The sequence below is a fragment of the Neophocaena asiaeorientalis genome, unplaced genomic scaffold (assembly GCF_003031525.2).
Source record: "Neophocaena asiaeorientalis asiaeorientalis breed wild unplaced genomic scaffold, Neophocaena_asiaeorientalis_V1.1 scaffold406, whole genome shotgun sequence".
Classification (NCBI taxonomy): Eukaryota; Metazoa; Chordata; class Mammalia; order Artiodactyla; family Phocoenidae; genus Neophocaena; species Neophocaena asiaeorientalis.
In genome coordinates this window covers 795,553-813,944 of record NW_020173381.1, presented here as the reverse complement: position 1 = coordinate 813,944, position 18,392 = coordinate 795,553, and the positions used below count along the sequence as shown (strand labels likewise).

General features: G+C 41.8%; 1 protein-coding gene across 3 annotated transcripts in view; it reads right to left on the bottom strand.

Moving 5' to 3' along the window:
• Positions 1-14: 14 nt before the first annotated feature.
• SYTL4 (synaptotagmin like 4) overlaps positions 15-18,392 on the bottom strand; it is a 67,693-nt gene continuing 49,315 nt past the window's right edge. For 2 of the 3 annotated variants that reach the window (XM_024746533.1, XM_024746534.1), the window contains exons 6-17: positions 14,093-14,194; positions 13,548-13,623; positions 13,123-13,213; positions 12,907-13,010; positions 12,276-12,371; positions 10,071-10,249; positions 9,675-9,777; positions 8,984-9,145; positions 5,029-5,137; positions 3,077-3,176; positions 2,110-2,318; positions 15-265 (exon numbers count right to left, since the gene is read on the bottom strand). In XM_024746533.1, the coding sequence (XP_024602301.1) occupies positions 117-265; positions 2,110-2,318; positions 3,077-3,176; positions 5,029-5,137; positions 8,984-9,145; positions 9,675-9,777; positions 10,071-10,249; positions 12,276-12,371; positions 12,907-13,010; positions 13,123-13,213; positions 13,548-13,623; positions 14,093-14,194 (1,480 nt within the window). In that variant the 3' untranslated portion in view covers positions 15-116. The remainder of the gene's footprint in view (positions 266-2,109; positions 2,319-3,076; positions 3,177-5,028; positions 5,138-8,983; positions 9,146-9,674; positions 9,778-10,070; positions 10,250-12,275; positions 12,372-12,906; positions 13,011-13,122; positions 13,214-13,547; positions 13,624-14,092; positions 14,195-18,392) is intronic. The other variant, XM_024746535.1, reaches the window with a different exon arrangement.

Sequence of the window (18,392 nt, the reverse complement as noted above, 5' to 3'; positions counted from 1 at the left end):
CACACACACACACACACACACACACACACACACACTAAATTATAAATCTTCACCCTTGGTTTCTTTGCTTCCTCTGACTTGCCCTAGACAAGGTTGGACCTGCAGAGGATAGGGGCTCACAAGCCCAGCTTCTGCTTGGCCATCGAGAAACGGAGCTGCAGAGTCCCTTCCGCCCAAGACCCTGGGTACTGTCGCATCTTCTGCCATAGGCTTACTTCTTCCCCAGTCGAGTCCATCCAGTCCACCACTTCCCCATTACTGATCCCTAAGGAGAAACACCAGAGGAGGCTGAACAGGGACCCCATTCCTCAGCCTACTGAGAAATATGGGTTATGCATTAAGGATAGCACCCCATAAAAGACAGTGCGCTATGAAGATGGGCTGATGGGGACAGCGGTCTGAGAATGGCTCCCTGTTGATTTTGCACAGCTATTTCTGTGCTCTTGAGACTCCGTCAAGAGACTTAAAGTTGATGAAATGAGACTCGAAACAGCACACGGTAGCTCGAGACTTCTTTAAGGAAGGAAGGAAGGAAGGAAGGAAGGAAGGAAGGAAGGAAGCTGAACACCTTTATTTTCTGGCTGTAGACTCCAGGCTTGAAGTTCAGATCATATGGGGCCTCATTTCTATTCTCTTGTATATTCATTCATTCGACAAACATTTATCAAGTGCCTACTGTGTACCAAGTACTCTTCTAGGCTCTGGAGATACAGTAGTAAACAAAGCAGAAAGAGTCCTGCCCACAGGCAGCTTACATTTGAATATAGAAGACAGAAAATACACAAGTAAATCAACAAGAGTATTCCAGATAGTGAGGTAAGTGTCATGAAGCAAATAAACAGGGTGACTTGTAGTACCTAGATCAAGGCCTCGCTTAGATTAAGTGATCTGAGGGCCCCTCTGAGAAGGAGACATATAGTCAGGAGCTGAAGAGCTGGAAGGAACCAGCCTTCCCAGACAGAGGGAGCACTAATTGCAGAGGTTATAAAGTGGGGAGAAGTTTGGTATACTTGGAGAAAAGAAAGCAAGTCATTGTGTTTGGAGCATAGTGAGCAAGTAGTACTATATGATGGATCATAAAGGAACAGAGGGTCTAGACACAGGGGCCTATTGGCATGGTGAGAACTTTGGATTGCTTTCTAAGTGCAGTAGGAGCCCCTGAAGTGTTTGAAGTAGGGGACTGACATGAACTGGCTTACATGTGTAAGAACATCATTCTAGATGCTTTGTGTTAAATGCTTTGTATGAATTATTAATATGCAAGTAATATTTACAGCCACAGGAATGCAGAGACTGTAGAGAAAGAAAGGAGAATTCAAGACTAAGCCTTGAGAGCACCAATATTTAGAGTTTGGGTAGAGAATGAGGATGTCCCAAAGAAAAGTGTGGTGTCAAGAGAAGCAAAGTATTTCAAGAAAAAGGGAGTGAGTGATCAGCTATGCTAAATAGCATGAAAATTCTAGGATGATGAAAACAAAATTTTGGCATAAGCAGTTACTCAGTGGAATGGTGGGACAGAAGTCAGATCACAGTGGATTGAAGACTAAAGGAGAGCTGAGGCCATGGAAACCACTCTTTAAGAAATCAGAGGGGAGACGTGGGGTCAAGGGAAGGTTTGTTTCTGTTTATTAAGACTGGAAATACCAGAGTATATGTACTTTCTCCTCCAATAGGGAGGTAGAGAGAATAAAACTGGTCAGATAGGATAGATAGGAGATTCCAGAAGTAAGGTCACTGAGAAGGAGAGGGTGTGATCTAGAACACTTGGAAAGAGCTTGGCCCTTGCTAGGAAGGACCCTTCTTTCATGTAACAGGATGGAAGGTGGAAATCAGAGGTACAGATATATGTAGGTTTTTATATGTTTTCGGTGGGAAGATGATGGCATTCCTGGAAATCAGGGTCCCATTTACCTGTACACATGAAAGTGCAGGAGCTCAGCCTCCCCCCAGCTCTGCACATAATAGGCCCTCAGTAAAAACTGGCTGAATGTTAACTGAAAGAAGACAACTCCTGACATAGTGGAGCTGTGTAGGGAGGGTGATGGGTCTATTCAGAGTGAAATATCTAAGAGGCCTTGAAGACAGTGAGGGTGGGGGAGAGGTTCTCACCAGTGCCAACACCCAGCCTGACTCCGCCCAGGAAGTCATTGCTGGCCAGGGGCTCCCGGTCCCACACAGTCAGTTCCAGGCACATGTGTTGGAGATCTTCCAGCCTCACACCATTGTAGACAAATGTATGGTTGTAGTGGGGATTCAGGGTCTTCTTCATCACAGGAGTTTTACGCTTACTGGCCTTGTTCCTCATGGGAAGGAGGTATCTGGCAGAGGGTGCGGAGGAATCAACAACCTACTCAAAGCTGGCAATATCTATCTAAATTTCCCTTTCCCCTCCCACAGGCCTAGCCCAGGAAGTTGAGTCAACACTCAGATCCGAGGACACACTCTCCCTCCTCTGAATCTGCTGAAGCATAGTTCCTACCACCTCCACTAGATCATTCACCCGATTCAATTCCTTTTACCTGGAGAGAAAATTAATACAATATTATTAGGGAGCTATTGTCTATATGCCATCAAAAATAGGTTTTGAATATTTGGTTCCACTTCTATTGGGAAAAGTCCTGTTTAATAAAAACAACAGTAATAAGCATAGGCATAGCCAGACATGATTTGCTAGAGAACTTAAGTCAGTAGGTTGAGCTGTAACTTGGGGAAAGCTGCCATTGCTTAAATATTGTAGGGAACAAAGTCCTGAGTCCCCAGGTCTTGACAGTCAGGGAACACAGATTTTTATTCAGGATTAATTAAGAGCATAAATCTATAACAAAGGAAAAGTCAGACCTAACTGTCTACCACCCTCCTTTTTGGAAATCAACACTACAGCCCAGCCCAAACTGAGCTCAGACCAGTGGAAACGTGGTAGCAGAGGTTGTGCCATTACCTAATTTCAGGAACAAGTTGGTTGCTGGAGGTGGCAGGACACACAGGGATAATATCTACAGAGAAAGGTTAAATTGGGTTCCTCTCTTAACTCTCATGTCCTGAAACTGGTTAGTTTGGTGCTGGTCCAGGGACTCACCCCTTCACAAAGCTGTCTGAAGTCCCTCCTGATTTGGCAGCTGTCAGATTCTTGGCTTCCTTGATCCACACCTGGAGCTCTCCCCCTTCCCCACCTGTACCTGGAAGGGATGTCAGACATAGCAAGTGAGTTCTGACACCTCCACATTTCTCTCAAGCTTTATCTACATAGCACTTCCTCTCCTTGTTCCTGAAGACAGCAACTGCCATGATAAGTGGACCACACCTGTCTTGTATTCTCAGTACCTAGCACAGCACCTAACAGCGAGAAATAGGTGCTCAAGTCATAACAATAGCAACAAAGGCTTATTGAAAACTGGCTATGTGCCTGATTCAACATTAAGCATTTATTCCTCAAAACAACCATATGAGATATATACCATCATTCTCCTCATTTTACAGATGAGAAAATTGAGGCATAGAGAAATAAAGTTTCCTGATGTTTGCTGAATGATTGAAAAAAGGGAACTCCACCACTTGTGTTCTGGATCCCATCCCCACATCAACAAGACTCATCAGGCATCATCAATTTCAATCCCCACCTCCCATTTTTAATATCTCATTCTCTACTGGTCCCATCCTCTCAGTCTAAATATATGCTAATCTCACCTCTGGCTTTAAAAAATCCTTTTAAAAGTAAATTTCCCTTCAACCTTATCTCCTATTCAAGCTGTCCTCCCTGGCTCTCCTTTCTTTCACCATCAATTATCCTGGAAAAAAAGAGTCCACACTCACTGCCTCTACTTCTTTGCCTCATTCACTCAACCTAGTTTCTAGTGAAATCTGGCATCTGCTTCCACTGATCCACTGAAAATGTAATCTAATGCCGATAAGCTGTGTCTTCTCATTGGGCCCGACATGCCAGTGGTATTTCAATACTGTTGACAACACCCACTCCCTTCTTCAAGCTCTCTCCCGGCATTGCTCTCCCCTGATAAGCCTCCACCTCACTGGCTTCTCTTCCCATCTTCATTCTCTAAAGTGTTCCCTTCTGGTTCTATCCTTGCCTCTCTTCTCTAGTTATCCTGCACACCCTCCTTGGGAATCTCACTGACTTCCCCAAATCCTATAGATTAGACTTTGCTGCAGGTAACTTTTTAAGAACTTGGCTTCCCGTTGCCAAAGTGTCAAGTTCAACTCCTTACCATTACATTCATGGCCCTTTTCAGCTAGGCTGCAGCCTCATCAACAATTCCAGCCCTACTTCCACATCTATATACCATAATTGTAGCCCCACTCAACTAAGGAGTTCACTGCCTCACACTTACATACAACCCCCCATTTACCATGCCTTTTTCAAACCTTTGCTCATGCTATCTCCTCTTCTGGAAATGCTCTTCTCACCCCATGCTCTTCTTTTTCTTCCTGGTAAAGTCTTAAGTCCAGTATCATCATTACTTCCTCTTTAAAATTCTCCCAAATATAACCAGACAGAATTCATCACTGCCTTATCTGTGTTCCTTTAGCAGATGACTATATTACTTTCTAAAATAAACTGTGCAAGGGAGGGCAAATATAGTGTCTTATTCACCTACATATCCACAGTCACTATGCCTGGTGTGTTGATTTACTCTTCCTCAGCCTTCAACTTCCTGTCCCTTATACTTATACACCACCCTTTCCAACCACCCTCTCTCAGTCCTGAAGTTTCTGTTCTGTTCTGACCTCTTAGTAGCCTGTCAGAGCTGGACCAAGACCAAGTTAGTTTAATGGCATCAAAAACAAAACAAAACAACAACATAAAAACAAAAAAGGGAATCCAACTCTTAAGGCATTCCCTTCTGGTTGAAAAACAGAAATGGCTTACTTAGTAAAGGAATCTTCCCTAGAAAATGATCCAGTGTGCATCGTAATCTGGCCTCTCCAATAGTGCTAGCCACTAGCCAGCACCACCTCGCACAGACCTTGTGCAGAAAACTAAGAGCTAAATCCAGGGCCCCAAAGAAAACTCACTCTTCTTCCGGTCACCTCCAACAGGGAGTTTGGAGGCTGGGATGTATTTCAATGATACCACCAACTCGCCTTTGTGTGACGGCAAGCCAGTCGAGGACTCAGCACTGATCTGAAACACAGGGAAACCCAATAGGTCAAGCTGGGCTGTTCAGGAGTTGCTGAGACCTCTCGCTGAGGAGATTCTAAAATTACCCCCAAGAACAGTTTCACAGCATAAAAGGATCCTTCTCCTTATGAATACCATCCACGATCCCTAGGCCATGGCAGCCACAGGATTCTAAGGCAGTTTCTTCCCAAGGAGCTGAGGAAGAACTAACAAAGAGTCTTCCGCAATGCCTACTATTTTGCTACTTTGGGGATACCATTACTAGATTCCAAATACCCTCAAAGGTCTGCCAGCAAAGTTGCCATACAAACTGACAGGGGACTGACACCATGACAAAGAATCTTGCTACCAACATTGTTAGTGATAGCCCCAAAGTGGAAACAACCTAAATGTCAATCAATACAGGAAAGGTTAAATGAGTGATTTTAATGCCATTGTATGGCATATGGTGTGCAATCATCAAAAAGGATGCAGTGAAACTCTACACACTGACATATAGAAAGATATCCAAGATGTACTGTTAAGTCAACAGGGCAAGATGCAGAAAAAGCATCCCACTTATATTAAAATATATTCATATTTGTATATGTAAATATATATGTATGTAAATAATGATTATTATCATTATCACTCATATAGTACTTACTATGTGCCAGGTACTGTTATAGTATTTTAATTATATCATTTTGTTTAATCCTCAAGATAGTCCCTATGACATGAGTACAATTATCCCCATTTTACAGATTATGAAACAGAGGAACAGAGAAGTTAAGTAACTTGCCCAAGGTCACCCAGTAATTGGTAGAGCCAGGATTCAAATTCAGACAGACTGGTCCCAGAATCCATGGTTTTAAGCACTATACTACACTGCATAGAAAAACCCAGAAGCATACAGACATAACACCTGTATCTTCTAAGGAGGGGAGTAGAATGGGGAAAGGAAAGAGGGCTTTCACTTTTTACTGTCTATATTGATAGTGTCTTTTTAATGAGAATGGCATGTATCACTTGTATGATTTTCAAAGATAAAAAGTCTTTTTTAAAAGAGAGCTTGCAAAGATTTGAGGGCTAGGTGAAACTCTGTTACAAGGACTTGAATATGCCACAATTTTTAATGTTACATTTGTTTAGGTTACTTTTGATTAATGACTGCATCTACCACTAGAATCTAAATGCCAGGAGGACAGGAATCAAGCCTTTTAGTTGTTGTTCATCCTAGTATGCCCAACACTTAGCAATGTACCTGGCACATAGTAGATGCTCCACAAATATTTCCTGAATGAATGCAAGAGTGAATGAGTGGATATGTGGGATGAGCAGCAAGTGGCCGTGGGCAGCAGGACTGCTTCACTCTACTGGCTCTCTCAGCATGGCTCTGTCCCTTATGCCTTGGTACCCAGAGCATGAGCTGGTGCAGATCAGAGGTGCTCTTTCACTGCCCGTGTTCACTGGGGCTCCTCTAACCTAAGGCCTCAACTCTGAGCATGGCAATGCAAGGAAGGTATAATCCCCACTGGTTTGGAAAAATGCACCACATACCCAGAATGCACAGAAGTGTAGTGTATGGGAGAGACACAGAAGAACAGGGAGGTGGATGCCAGGAAGAGAAAACTGAATGGGGGCAAACGGATCACTAGGGCAAAAAAAGAAAAATCAGAGACAATAAATGTAGAATGTTTTCAGTTAAAATAGATATGTAATACTGGAGTGGTCTTTTTGTTGTTTATAAAATGTCTACACAATTTATTAGTCTCTAGATTGTGAACTTTAGTGGACTCTTAAAAGTTGGAGTTTAGCCTTAGCTGGAAATTGGCGTATTTGTTTCAGTAGCATATTTTCATTCTGGCTCAAAATAATTGCAAGGAGCAAACAGCTCCATTATAGTGCAGGTTTTTCTTTTTATATAAGACATTTTTTTTATTGGCAGTAGTTCATGATGGCTTACAGTGACATTTCCAATATAATTATATCAACTGTAGGCCCAGAGAGAATATCTTATATGCCAAATGCTTCAGAAATTCTAAATTTCTAATAATATGCTATAGTTTGGTGATAACTGCTTTCCTAGGGACATTTTTAATATTGCTACTATTTTTTGGAGGGAAGTAGCTATCAAAATACTGGATGTACATTTCCTTTGACTCAGCAATTTCACCACCAGAAACTTCTCCTACAGTTACACTCACAAAAGAGGATCAAGATATATTATAGCATAGTTTTAATAGCAAAAAAAGAGGCAAACAATTTAAATACCCATTGGTGGGGGGATTGTAAATAAATTATAATATAGGTACATGAAGAATACTATCCAGCAGTTAAAATGAGATAAATCTGTAAGTGATGGCATAGAAAAATGTCCATGGTAAATGACACATTGTTAAATGAAAAGTCAAGATATATATACACAATGATAAGAGCCCATTCGTGTAAAAAGGAAAAATGTAAATCCATATGTATATATATAACTGTGCTGCTTAATACAAAATTTCTATAAAGATATCCAAGTAGTTGATAACAGTAGTATTTCTATGGAATGGAAATAACCTATTTTTCTTTTTATACACTTCCATGTTGTTTTAATTTTGAATCGTGCACATAAATCCTTTTATTCTTAATGTTCTTGATAAGCAATATACGTAGACCTGATAAAAAAGTTCAAACGTTATAAAAGGGCATATAGAGAAAACTAAACCTTCCCACCTCAGTCTCTCTTCCTAGAGGCAGCCACTACTACTAGTTTCATGTCCATCTTTCCAAAGGCATTCTATGTAACATGTACTATTTTTAGCATTGAAAATGCTAGTGTAAAAAAAGTTTTACAGAAGAACCTTGCCATTGAACAGTTCTGATAATCAAGAAGTCCTAACTCTGTTTTAGCATTTCATCTTAACCAGAGTGACAGTAACCTACTGAATGTCTTTTATGTGCCAGGCACTGATTGGTATTCTGTATATGACCCTGCAGAAGAGCAATATTATTATCATTTCCACTTTAAAGGTGAAGGAACTAAGGCCCACAGAAGTTAGGTGACTTACCTAAGTTATCTTTTTCTTTTATTTCTTAAATATTGATTTATTTATTTAGGCTATGCTGGGTCTTAGTTGTGGCACTCAGGATCTTCACTGAGGCATGTTGGATCTTTTAGTTGCGGCATGTGGGATCTTTTAGTTGTGACATGCAGGCTCATAGTTGCGGCATGCGGACTCTTAGTTGCAGCAGGTAACCTCTTAGTTGCGGCATGCATGTGGGATCTAGTTCCCTGACCAGGATCGAACCCAGGCCCCATGAATTGGGAGCGTGGAGTCTTACCACTGGACCACCAGGGAAGTCCTATAAGTTACCTTTAATTTAGGTGATTTACCTAGCTGGTAAATCACAGGGCCTGGATTCAAATCCAGGTCTGCACTCAGATCCCAGGTACTATTACGCACACTGCCACACTCTCACCCGAGATGCCATCTCCAAAGTAAAACTGTCCCTGGCTTGTGTGACCAAGAGCACAGCAACTGGAACTCCGTGAATTGCTTTACTTCCCACTTCTTTAGTGAAAAGGGTAGTTTGGAAAACCAGTGCAGATTAGGATACACCCAAAAAGTTAGCTTGGAGAAGAGGCACAAGTTAGGACGTTAGGATACGCCCAGACTCTGGAAGATCAGGAGGCAAAGCTTGGCACACATATGAAAGACTTCAAAGGAAAACCATGGCATCTGAAATTACTGTTAAACTCAGTAACCCCAGCAGGGTGTGCTAGAACTCCACAGACTGCATTCAAAACTGTCCCAGCAGAAGTCACTGCAGGCAATTCTACCTCAGATCCAAACTCTGTAAGGAGTTGTTAAAGCAGACTACCTTTCCATGTAAAGGTAGGCAATGATCCAGTTTCTTATCAAGCTTCCAGGAATCCATCTGGACCTCTGCCTCTCCAAGGAAAGTGTTTCTGCCAAAACGACCATGATGCCAAACCGAGAACTGCAGAGTCCTCTGGGACAGGAGAGATTCTGGGATCTCATACTGTGAAAGGAAAGAAGAAGCCCAAGATGATTAGTTCACGGTAATTCCTCAGAAAAAGATTACTCCAAAATCTGAGCAACCATACTCAAAGTCCATAGTCTTGAATATCAAATCACTTTAGTCCCTAAGCACTTTGAGTTTCCTCCCTCAAAGCCTCCACTTACCCCGTTTCACAAAAACCTACCATATTCCATCGGAGGACCTGGAATATGAATTTTTCCTTCAGTGGGGGAGAGAACACTGGAATATTCAAAAAGAACTGCCAGGGAGACTCCTGATCGCAAATGACTCTTTAAAATGAGATTTGTGGCCACGTGGACCTCCAACTTCACAATAATCCAAGAAAGTCAGATCAGCTTTGTTCTCTTCTCTGGGAGGTCAGGACGTGAACAGATGCCCATAGTATATCCTCAAACACAGACATGGCCGCTGAAAACCATGTCGACCACCCACGTAGCAGAGGAATAGCTACAGCTTAGCACACAAGACAGATCAAATTCTCATACCCTCTCGGGCTCTAGATACTTACTTTGAGGATCTCATCATATAGCGGATTAATGGTGTCCCGCTTGATGCTGGTTTTTCTTTTTCCTTGGCGGGATTTGTCAGGCAGAAGATAAGTCTTCACATATCTAAAAACCAAGGAGAATACTGAGTAATTTGCTGTCTTTTTGGAAGCCCATTCCTTATTTTCTTCCTCTCCATATACATATGCCATGATGAAATGAAAATGTCACATCGAGTCCTCTTAGACCTGCCATTCTTGCATTTTCCCAATCCTGGTCCTTTTCCCACATCTCCCCTAACCACTCTCAATCACACCTCCCTGTCTGCCCAGGAAGTGAGAGCCTCGATTCAAGGGTGCCCAGAGAGATGCTGGGGTCTGATCATCTCCAAGCACCGTGCAGGGTCCAGAAGCACTCACGGGTTCGAGCGCTTCTTGGCTTCGTCAGCATAGGCCAGATGGTGGCACTCCTTCACGTGAATGACCAGAGCCTGTGTTTGCTGCTCATACTTCAGGGAAAAGGAAATCTTGCCAGTCACAAAGATGTTCCCGAAATCGCCAGCTTCGCTATAAATGCTCATCATGCTGCCAATCGTACTCTGAAGATAAAGCACCCACATGGCAGATGGTAACTAGACTTACCATGGTGATCGTTTTGAAATTTACAGAAATATCGAATCATTATGTTGTGTAACAGGAACTAACATAGTGTTGTAGGTCAATTATACTTCAAACACAAACAAACAAACAAAACTCAGAAAAAGAGATCAGATTTGTGGTTATAAGAGGCAAGGGGTCAGGGGAGAAGGAATTGTATGAAAGTGGTCAAAAGGTATGAACTTCCAGTTATAGGATAAATAAGTACTAGGGATATAATGCGTAACATGATAAATATAATTATCACTGCTGTGTGTTATATATGAAAGTTGTTAAGAGAGTAAATACTAAGAGTCCTCATCACAAGGAAAAAATTTTTTTCTATTTCTTTAATTTTGTATCTATATAAGATGATGGATGTTCACTAAACTTATTGCAGTAAACTTTTCATGATATATGTAAGTCAAATCATTATGCTGTATACCTTAAATTTACACAGTGCTTTATGTCAGTTATATCTCAATAAAACTGGAAGAAAAGAACAAACAGGGACTTCCCTGGTGGTCCAGTGGTTAAGACTCTGTGCTTTCAATGCAGAGGGCACGGGTTCAATCCCTGGTGGGAGAACTAAGATCCTATATGCCGTGTGGCGTGGCAAAAAACAAAACAAAACAAAACAAAAAACCAACCAAACAAAAAAAGATAAAGCACCCACAAACATCTGGCGAAGGCACACTCCCCCCGCCACATTGCTAACATTTTCCCTCATGAGAAAGCCATAGTCACTGAAGAAAACAAAAGCCCCCTGCAACCAACCAGCCAGTACTGCCAGTCGTCTTGTACCCAGAGTATAAGAGACAGCTAAGGGCACACGCACAGCTGCTCAGGTTCATCAATCAGCTCATGGCTCACCTAGGCTCCGAGCTGCTCTTTTCCCCTCTTTTTACACATTTTATTGTTAATTTTCAACTGCCCCAGAAGGTGGGCAAGGAGTAGAGGTAAGACGCAGCTCAGTCCAATTTTGGTGTATGTTATATATGCTACAATGCTGGCTAGAAGAGGTCAGTTACTAATTAAAACAAGGGGCCTTAATTATCTATGCGTTTCTTTTATCCACCTTATGTCTGTCAAGACCTACAGAGAAAAGTGATTGCATCAGAATTGGGGGGAAAATCCCAACAGAGGTGAAAAGATACCTTCCTCTCAGGTAATAATTGACTCTGCAAGCCCACTGTTCTCTTCTTATGTGTGAGTGGGACCATCTAATCACCCTGCTTTCTGATTCTGTTTCCCCTAAACATCAATCTTCACACTTATGACAGAACTAGGCCCTGATTCTTAAATGTCCCTTTAACTTCATGATTCTGATTGATGCTGTTGTTCCTTAATCATATCCTGATGCCAATTAACCCTGCCAAGGCCCTTCTCATGGCACTCAGTGCCCTTGAATGTGAGACTTGGTACATGCTCTGATGAAGAAACCTGATCTTGCTCACTTCATGGCCTGGGTACCTTTTTTTTTTTTTTTTTTTTTTTTTTTTTGCGGTATGTGGGCCTCTCACTGTTGTGGCCTCTCCCGTTGCGGAGCACAGGCCCCGGACGCGCAGTCCCAGCGGCCATGGCTCACGGGCCCAGCCGCTCCGCGGCATGTGGGATCCTCCCGGACCGGGGCACGAACCCGTGTCCCCTGCATCGGCAGGTGGACTCTCAACCACTGCGCCACCAGGGAAGCCCCTGGGTACCTTTTTTAGGGAGAAGTTATGGGTTACTATTCACAAGGCTATGATGAACATCTCTAGCTCTAACTACCTGATGTAAGAATCTCCAGGGCAGAGGCTGAGAAAGCCACCTAACTGTGCACTAAGCAACTATGGTCTAAACTGAGGAAAGGAACAAACAAATGCATCTCACTTACCTAGAAAGAGTGACTAGGAGAATTTCCCCAGGTCCTGATCCTGCTCTAGGGAGGCACTTCCATCCTTCCTGGTATCCCAACATGTCCATAGCCACAGAACTAATAGAACTTACCATGGAAGAGCCACTTCGCATGCTGCTTCTGGCTAGCTTCTGACGATGCAACTTCACCAGGTGGTCAATGTCTTCTTCTTCTTCCTCTTCCTCTTCCTTGAAAAATAAATACAGATTCAGAGTTAATAAAAATAAGAAAAAGTTCAAAGATGAATATCCTTCCTTTAGTAGGGGCCATAATTGTTGATAAGCTCTGAGGTGTCATATGCACACATACATACTTATCTTTATGTTTCCCCATTTCAGGCTTCCGAACTATATTCCAACTACCCTTCTCAAATCACAAAATAATAAGATAAGAATATCTCTTTCTCATTTGACTGCCCCAACCCAGCCATCTCTTTACATTATATTCAAGATAAGTATTTATTTGAGCCCCCAACCATATATCAAGCAATGTTTAGAAAATAAAAGAGACAGTGAAAGATAGTCTTTTTCTTCAAGCAATTCAGCAAGTAGATTTACTTTAGAAATTGAGGGGGATACTGAAAAAAAAGAAATTGAGGGGGAAATCAAGATTCATGTTACCTTTTCCTAAAGAAACAGGTGAATTGAGAGTATCAGGCAGTAAAGTCAACTTTAGATATATAAAATTTCATAGAGTGACCAAGTGAAATACAAGGGTACTTACCATATCCACACTGAGACCTGGGACAGATTTGCTTCTGTCTCCCAAGGAGCCACTTTCATGCCCCACATCTTCCGGGCGAAGATCAATCACAGATTTAGTGTACTCTGAGTGGAAGGCCGAAAACCAAATCAAAAGAAACCTACTCTTCTCCGTACGAATAACCCACCAAGTACTCAGAACTTCAATCTCAAAAGGCCATGAAGGGAAACCAGCTACCTGAAGGCCTGAGGATTTTTCTGGTGTTCTTCTTGAATATCATTTCACCCTCGTCCACAGATACCACATTTTGACCCCCAGGCTGAGCTTCCTAGGAAGAGGTAAGGGCAAGGAAATGGAAAAAGACAGTTGAGTAGGTGGAAGAGTAGAGTAAGGAAGAAGGCCCAGATTTTCACTAAACTATGACAAACTTAAAGGAAAGATTACTCTTAGGACTTAATCCTAGGAAATTGTACAAAACCTATTTTCTCACATGTTTCAACCAAAACTTTAGAAAATGCTCCCAAGGGAATCTGAACTAAAATTTGTTTGAACTCTTGATTTAAATTCTTCCTGAGGAAAGTAAAAGAAAGAGAGAGAGACATACACAGACAAAGACAGACAAAAGAGAGACAGAGATCGACCAACCAATAAATAAAGCTTACCTTTTTTACTTGAGATTTGGGGGCAGACATCTTCTTCCATTCTGGAAAGAGGCCAGATTTATCCAGAGAGTCTCTCCTGGAGGCAGATACAGAAGCTATAATAAAATCACCTTCTCCCCTTCCCCTTCTGTCTAGGGACCCAAGCTCTATGGAAAGAGAGCCACTGGCTTGAGGCCATTGCAATAACCAAATCCAGAAGGTAAACTTCACATCTGATTTACTTTGAAGGAATGCAGATGATTAGATAAGCAACTCTGTACAAACAGAAACACTCAAACCCCCAAGCCTAAGGGATAGCAGCGTCCAGGAAGACTCCTCCAAGGTGCAGCAGCCTGTGGAAGTTAGCATGTTCCAGAAGGCTGTGCTCAGAGCCAACAGTAGAAGTGCTACTGGAAGACTTGTGGCAACGTCAGAGAAAATACTTCATTCGCCTTGCTGAGGACAGAAGTCAGGAACACTGAAGGCAGTGGATTCCCGCACCCTGGCGCTAGAGAACAAAATGGGAGCTCGGCTGAGCAAAGCAGCAGGGACTGGGGGCATCTCACCTGGACGTGCTATCCGAGTCAGCCATGTAGCTATCCACACTCTCACTCTCAGCCTCCAGGCCACTCTTTCCACTTTTCAGCTTGGGGACTTCAAATGGAACACTAGAATAAAAACCAAGAGCCAACACATAAAGGAAGTGGGCTCTCTTGCCGGGAGGCAGGCTTCCTTCCAACCTTTCACAATGGTAGCCTAAGTGATCTTTCTAAGAGCTGAGTATGCTTTTAAAACTGCTCAGTGGTTCCCCATTGCTCTTGGGATTGAGTTCAAACTCCTTAGCATGGCAAGAAAATCCTTATGAGTTGACCCCTGCTCACATCTGCAGACTCATCTTTCACCCTCCACCTCTCCTTATACTTTACATTCCAGAATGATGAAGCTCTTTTGGTTCCCTGAATGTGCCAAAGCTCTTCTTCTTCCCTCTTTTCTCTGCCTGGGATGGCCACAATGGCCATTTTTCTTGTTTACTTGAAACTTCTGGCTAAATCTATTGCTTCTTCTGGTCTCTCCTTATATGTCAGTTCCTGGAGATCTCTCTGACCATGCCCCCACCCCAAGTCTGGATTAGTAACCTTCCTAATATGCTCCTAAAGCACCCTGATGCCTTGGTAGCAGTCATCATATATGTAACTTTTTACGTCTTTTATATAAATTACTTAATTTGTTCAATAATTTAAACAAATGATTTGTTTAATGTCTTTCTCCTCCATTAGAGTAAGTTCCAGGAGATCAGTGACCACATATTTTGTTCACTGCTGCGTTCCCAATGCCTAGAAGAAAGACTAGCATAGAGTGGGCACTCAATTATTTTTTGACTGAATTTTTGACTAAATGCCCTCAGTGGGGCATAAAGTGTATACATAAATAAGCAGTATGCTTTGAAGATATTATTCAGAAGACCAGAATTCCTTTTCAGCTTAATGAAGGATGACCCTGGGCACTCAAAACAGCAGTCCTCATCTCTAAAGGGAAGGACACAATTCCTGGACCCCTTACCTCAAGGAATTTGTGAGAACAAGAAAAGGAAAAAAAAATCATTCTTCCTGAAGTGTCTCAAGTAATTTCACTTGGCCTCCAGGATCCCACACTCTGCTGGTCCTCTGACCTCACTGGCTGCTCCTTATCAATCTCCTTTGCTGGTCTCTCCTCACCTCCTAGACCTCTAATCTTTGGATTGTGTCCACGCTTATTCCTTGGGCTGCTTCTCTTCACTATCTAGAATTATCCCTAAATGATCTCATCTAGTCTCATGGCTTTAAATATGCTCTATAAACTAACAATTCCCAAATTTCTCTCTTACTCAAACGCCAGACTTCTATTTCCAACATCCTACTTGACATCTCTGCTGGGATGTCTCAAACACAGCAAGTCCAAAACCAAAGCCCTAATCCTCCCCCAAACCTGCTCTTCCCTCAATTTCATCAAATGGCAACTCTGTCCTTTCATTTCTCAGGTCAAAAATCTTAAGAATCACCCTTGACTCTGCTTGTTCTCTCAAAATACATATCCAATGTGTTAGCAAATCCTCTTGGCTCTGTCTTCAAAGTATATCTAGAATATGACCAGTTCTCTCCCCCTCCACTGCCATTACTCTGGTCTAAACCACCATCACCTAGCTCCTGGATGGTTGCAGTAGCCTCTTAACTGAACTCCCTACTTCTGCCCTTGTCCTCATACAATCTACCCTCAACACAGCAGCCAAAATGAGTTTCTAAAATATAAATCCAGGGAATTCCCTGGTGGTCCAGTGGTTAGGACTCTGCGCTTCCACTGCTGGGGGCTTGGGGTCAATCCCTGGTCAGGGAACTAAGATCCTGCAAGCCTCGCAGTGCAGCCAAAAATCAATCAATCATATATATATATATATATTTTTTTCAATACAGAACTGAAAACACGTGTCCACACAAAAACTTGTACACAAATGTTCATAGCAGCATTATTCACAATAGCTAACAGGTGGAAACAGTCCAAATGTACATCAACAGATGAACAGATAAAGGAAATGTGGTACAGCCATATAATGAAATATTATTGACAATAAAAAGGAATGAAGTTCTGACACATGCTACAACATGGATGAACCTTGAAAATATTATGCTAAGTGAAATGCCAAACACAAATGGCCATATTCTGTATGATTCCATTTGCAGGAAATGTCCAGAATAGGCAAATCCATAGAGACAGAAAGCAGATTAGGGGCTGAGGGAAATGGAGAGTGACTGCTTAATGAGCACGGGGTTTCTTTTTGGAGTGATGAAAATGTTCTGAAATTAGACAGTGGTGATGGTTGCACAACATTCTGAAAGTACTAAAAGCTACTCAACTGTATACTTTAAAACTGTTAAAATGATTAATCTCATGTTATGTAAATATTACCCCAATTTAAAAAAAGAAAAAATAATATCCTGTCACTCAGAGCCCTCCTTCTCACTCGGAGTAAAAGACAGAGTCCTTACAAGTGCCAACAATATCTTACATGATCTGCTTCTCACCTCACCTCTGTCTTTATCCCCTACTCTCCCCACTTGCTCACCAGTTCCAGATGACTCACACGTGCCAAACACAAACTCACCTTAGGGTCTTTATACCTGCTGCTTTCTCTGCCTAGAAAGTACCTCTTTCCCCCAGATACTCTAAGGGTTTGTGCCTCTTTGCTTCCTGTCTTCTCTCAAATGTCATCATATTATTAAGACTTTTCCCCTGCTGGCCTAGATAAAACAGCTTATATACACATATGCTTTCCTGGCACTCCCTCCCTTTAATCTACTTCATTTTTCTCCATAGCGCTTGTCAACATCTGATATACAATATATTTACTTGATTATTCCCTTATTGTCTGTGCCCCCCACTCCCAATCTAGGCTCCTCAAGCAAGGGACTTTGTTGTCTTCACCAGTGTATCCCACTGCCTAAAACAGTGCCTGGAAAATAGTAGGCATTCATAGACATTTATCAAATAAATGAAGGAACTAATAACAAATGAGCAAAGAATGAAGTAACCAAAATGTATAATGTCTTAGGCAGTAGAGACTAAACTGTCCAAGTTAACATAACATGATGTTTGAGATAGCTTTATGAAAACAGACAGCTGGGGTGGAAATCCTAAGGCATGCCAGAGGTGAAACAGTGGTCATTTCTTGAGAGATGCATTAGCTTTATAGGTGAAGACACAGCAGGGAGTTCGATTTCATTTTTACTTTAGAACCATTCTTTTTCCCCATTTGCTGCAAAGAATAAAGAACCTAAAGCAGAACCATTCCTCTAGAGAGGTAGTTTAATAATGGCCCATGGAGAGTGTTTCTGCTTGTATTTTTTCCCAAAGATTAATACGTACTGATCCAAAGCTGATACAAACCACCGTAAGGCAAAAAAGCAATTATTTGACATCTGTGCAGTAGAAAAATACACTAAGAGACAGGAGTCCTGGGCTCTAACTATCTGTATGATCTCAGGTAAATCACTTATCCTGCTTTCTTTTCTGTAAAAATAAGGGGGTTGAATTAGATTATCTCTGAGGCTCCATAATTTTATGGAAAAGATCATTTATGGCCACTTAATCTGTTTCCATGTTTAGGATAAATAAGAGTCTTCTGAGCCCAATGAGACAAGAGGTCATAGACAGCCAGAAGCAATGGGCTTCAGAAATTACATTCTGACCAATGATGCCAGATGTATTAATCAGGTTCAGGAAATAAAAGCCATCCTTATCCGCAAAGGAAAAAGGGGGGCCTCATTACCTAAAACAGATGAGTCACCCACCCAAGGCTGTGTGGATAAAATCACAGTACATACATACAATGAAACACCATACAGAGAGCAAAAAGAATGAGGCAGACCCTTGGTGCTGACATGGAAAGATGTCAATGTTATATTTTTCTGTCATTTTTTCCCATTTGCACCTTGAGTTATAACTGACATAAATAAACTGCACATGTTTAAGTGTGCAGTTTGATGAGTTTTGACATATGTATACACTGGTGAAACCATCACCACAATTAAGCTATCGAACATATCTATCACTCCCCAAAGTTTCCTTGTGCCCCTTCATAATCCATCTCTCCTTCCTCATCCCATCTCCAAGTAAGTACTGATCTGCTGTCACTGAAATTTAGCTTGCTTTTTCTAGAATTTTACATAAACAGAATCATACAGTATGTCCTCTTTTTGTTTGGCTTCTTTCACTCAGTATGATTATTTTGAGATTCATCCATGTTGTTGCATGTATCAGTGGTCCATTCCTTTCCACTGCTGAGTAGTACTCCACTGTATAAAAAAAGCAGTTTATCCCTTCACCTGTTGATAG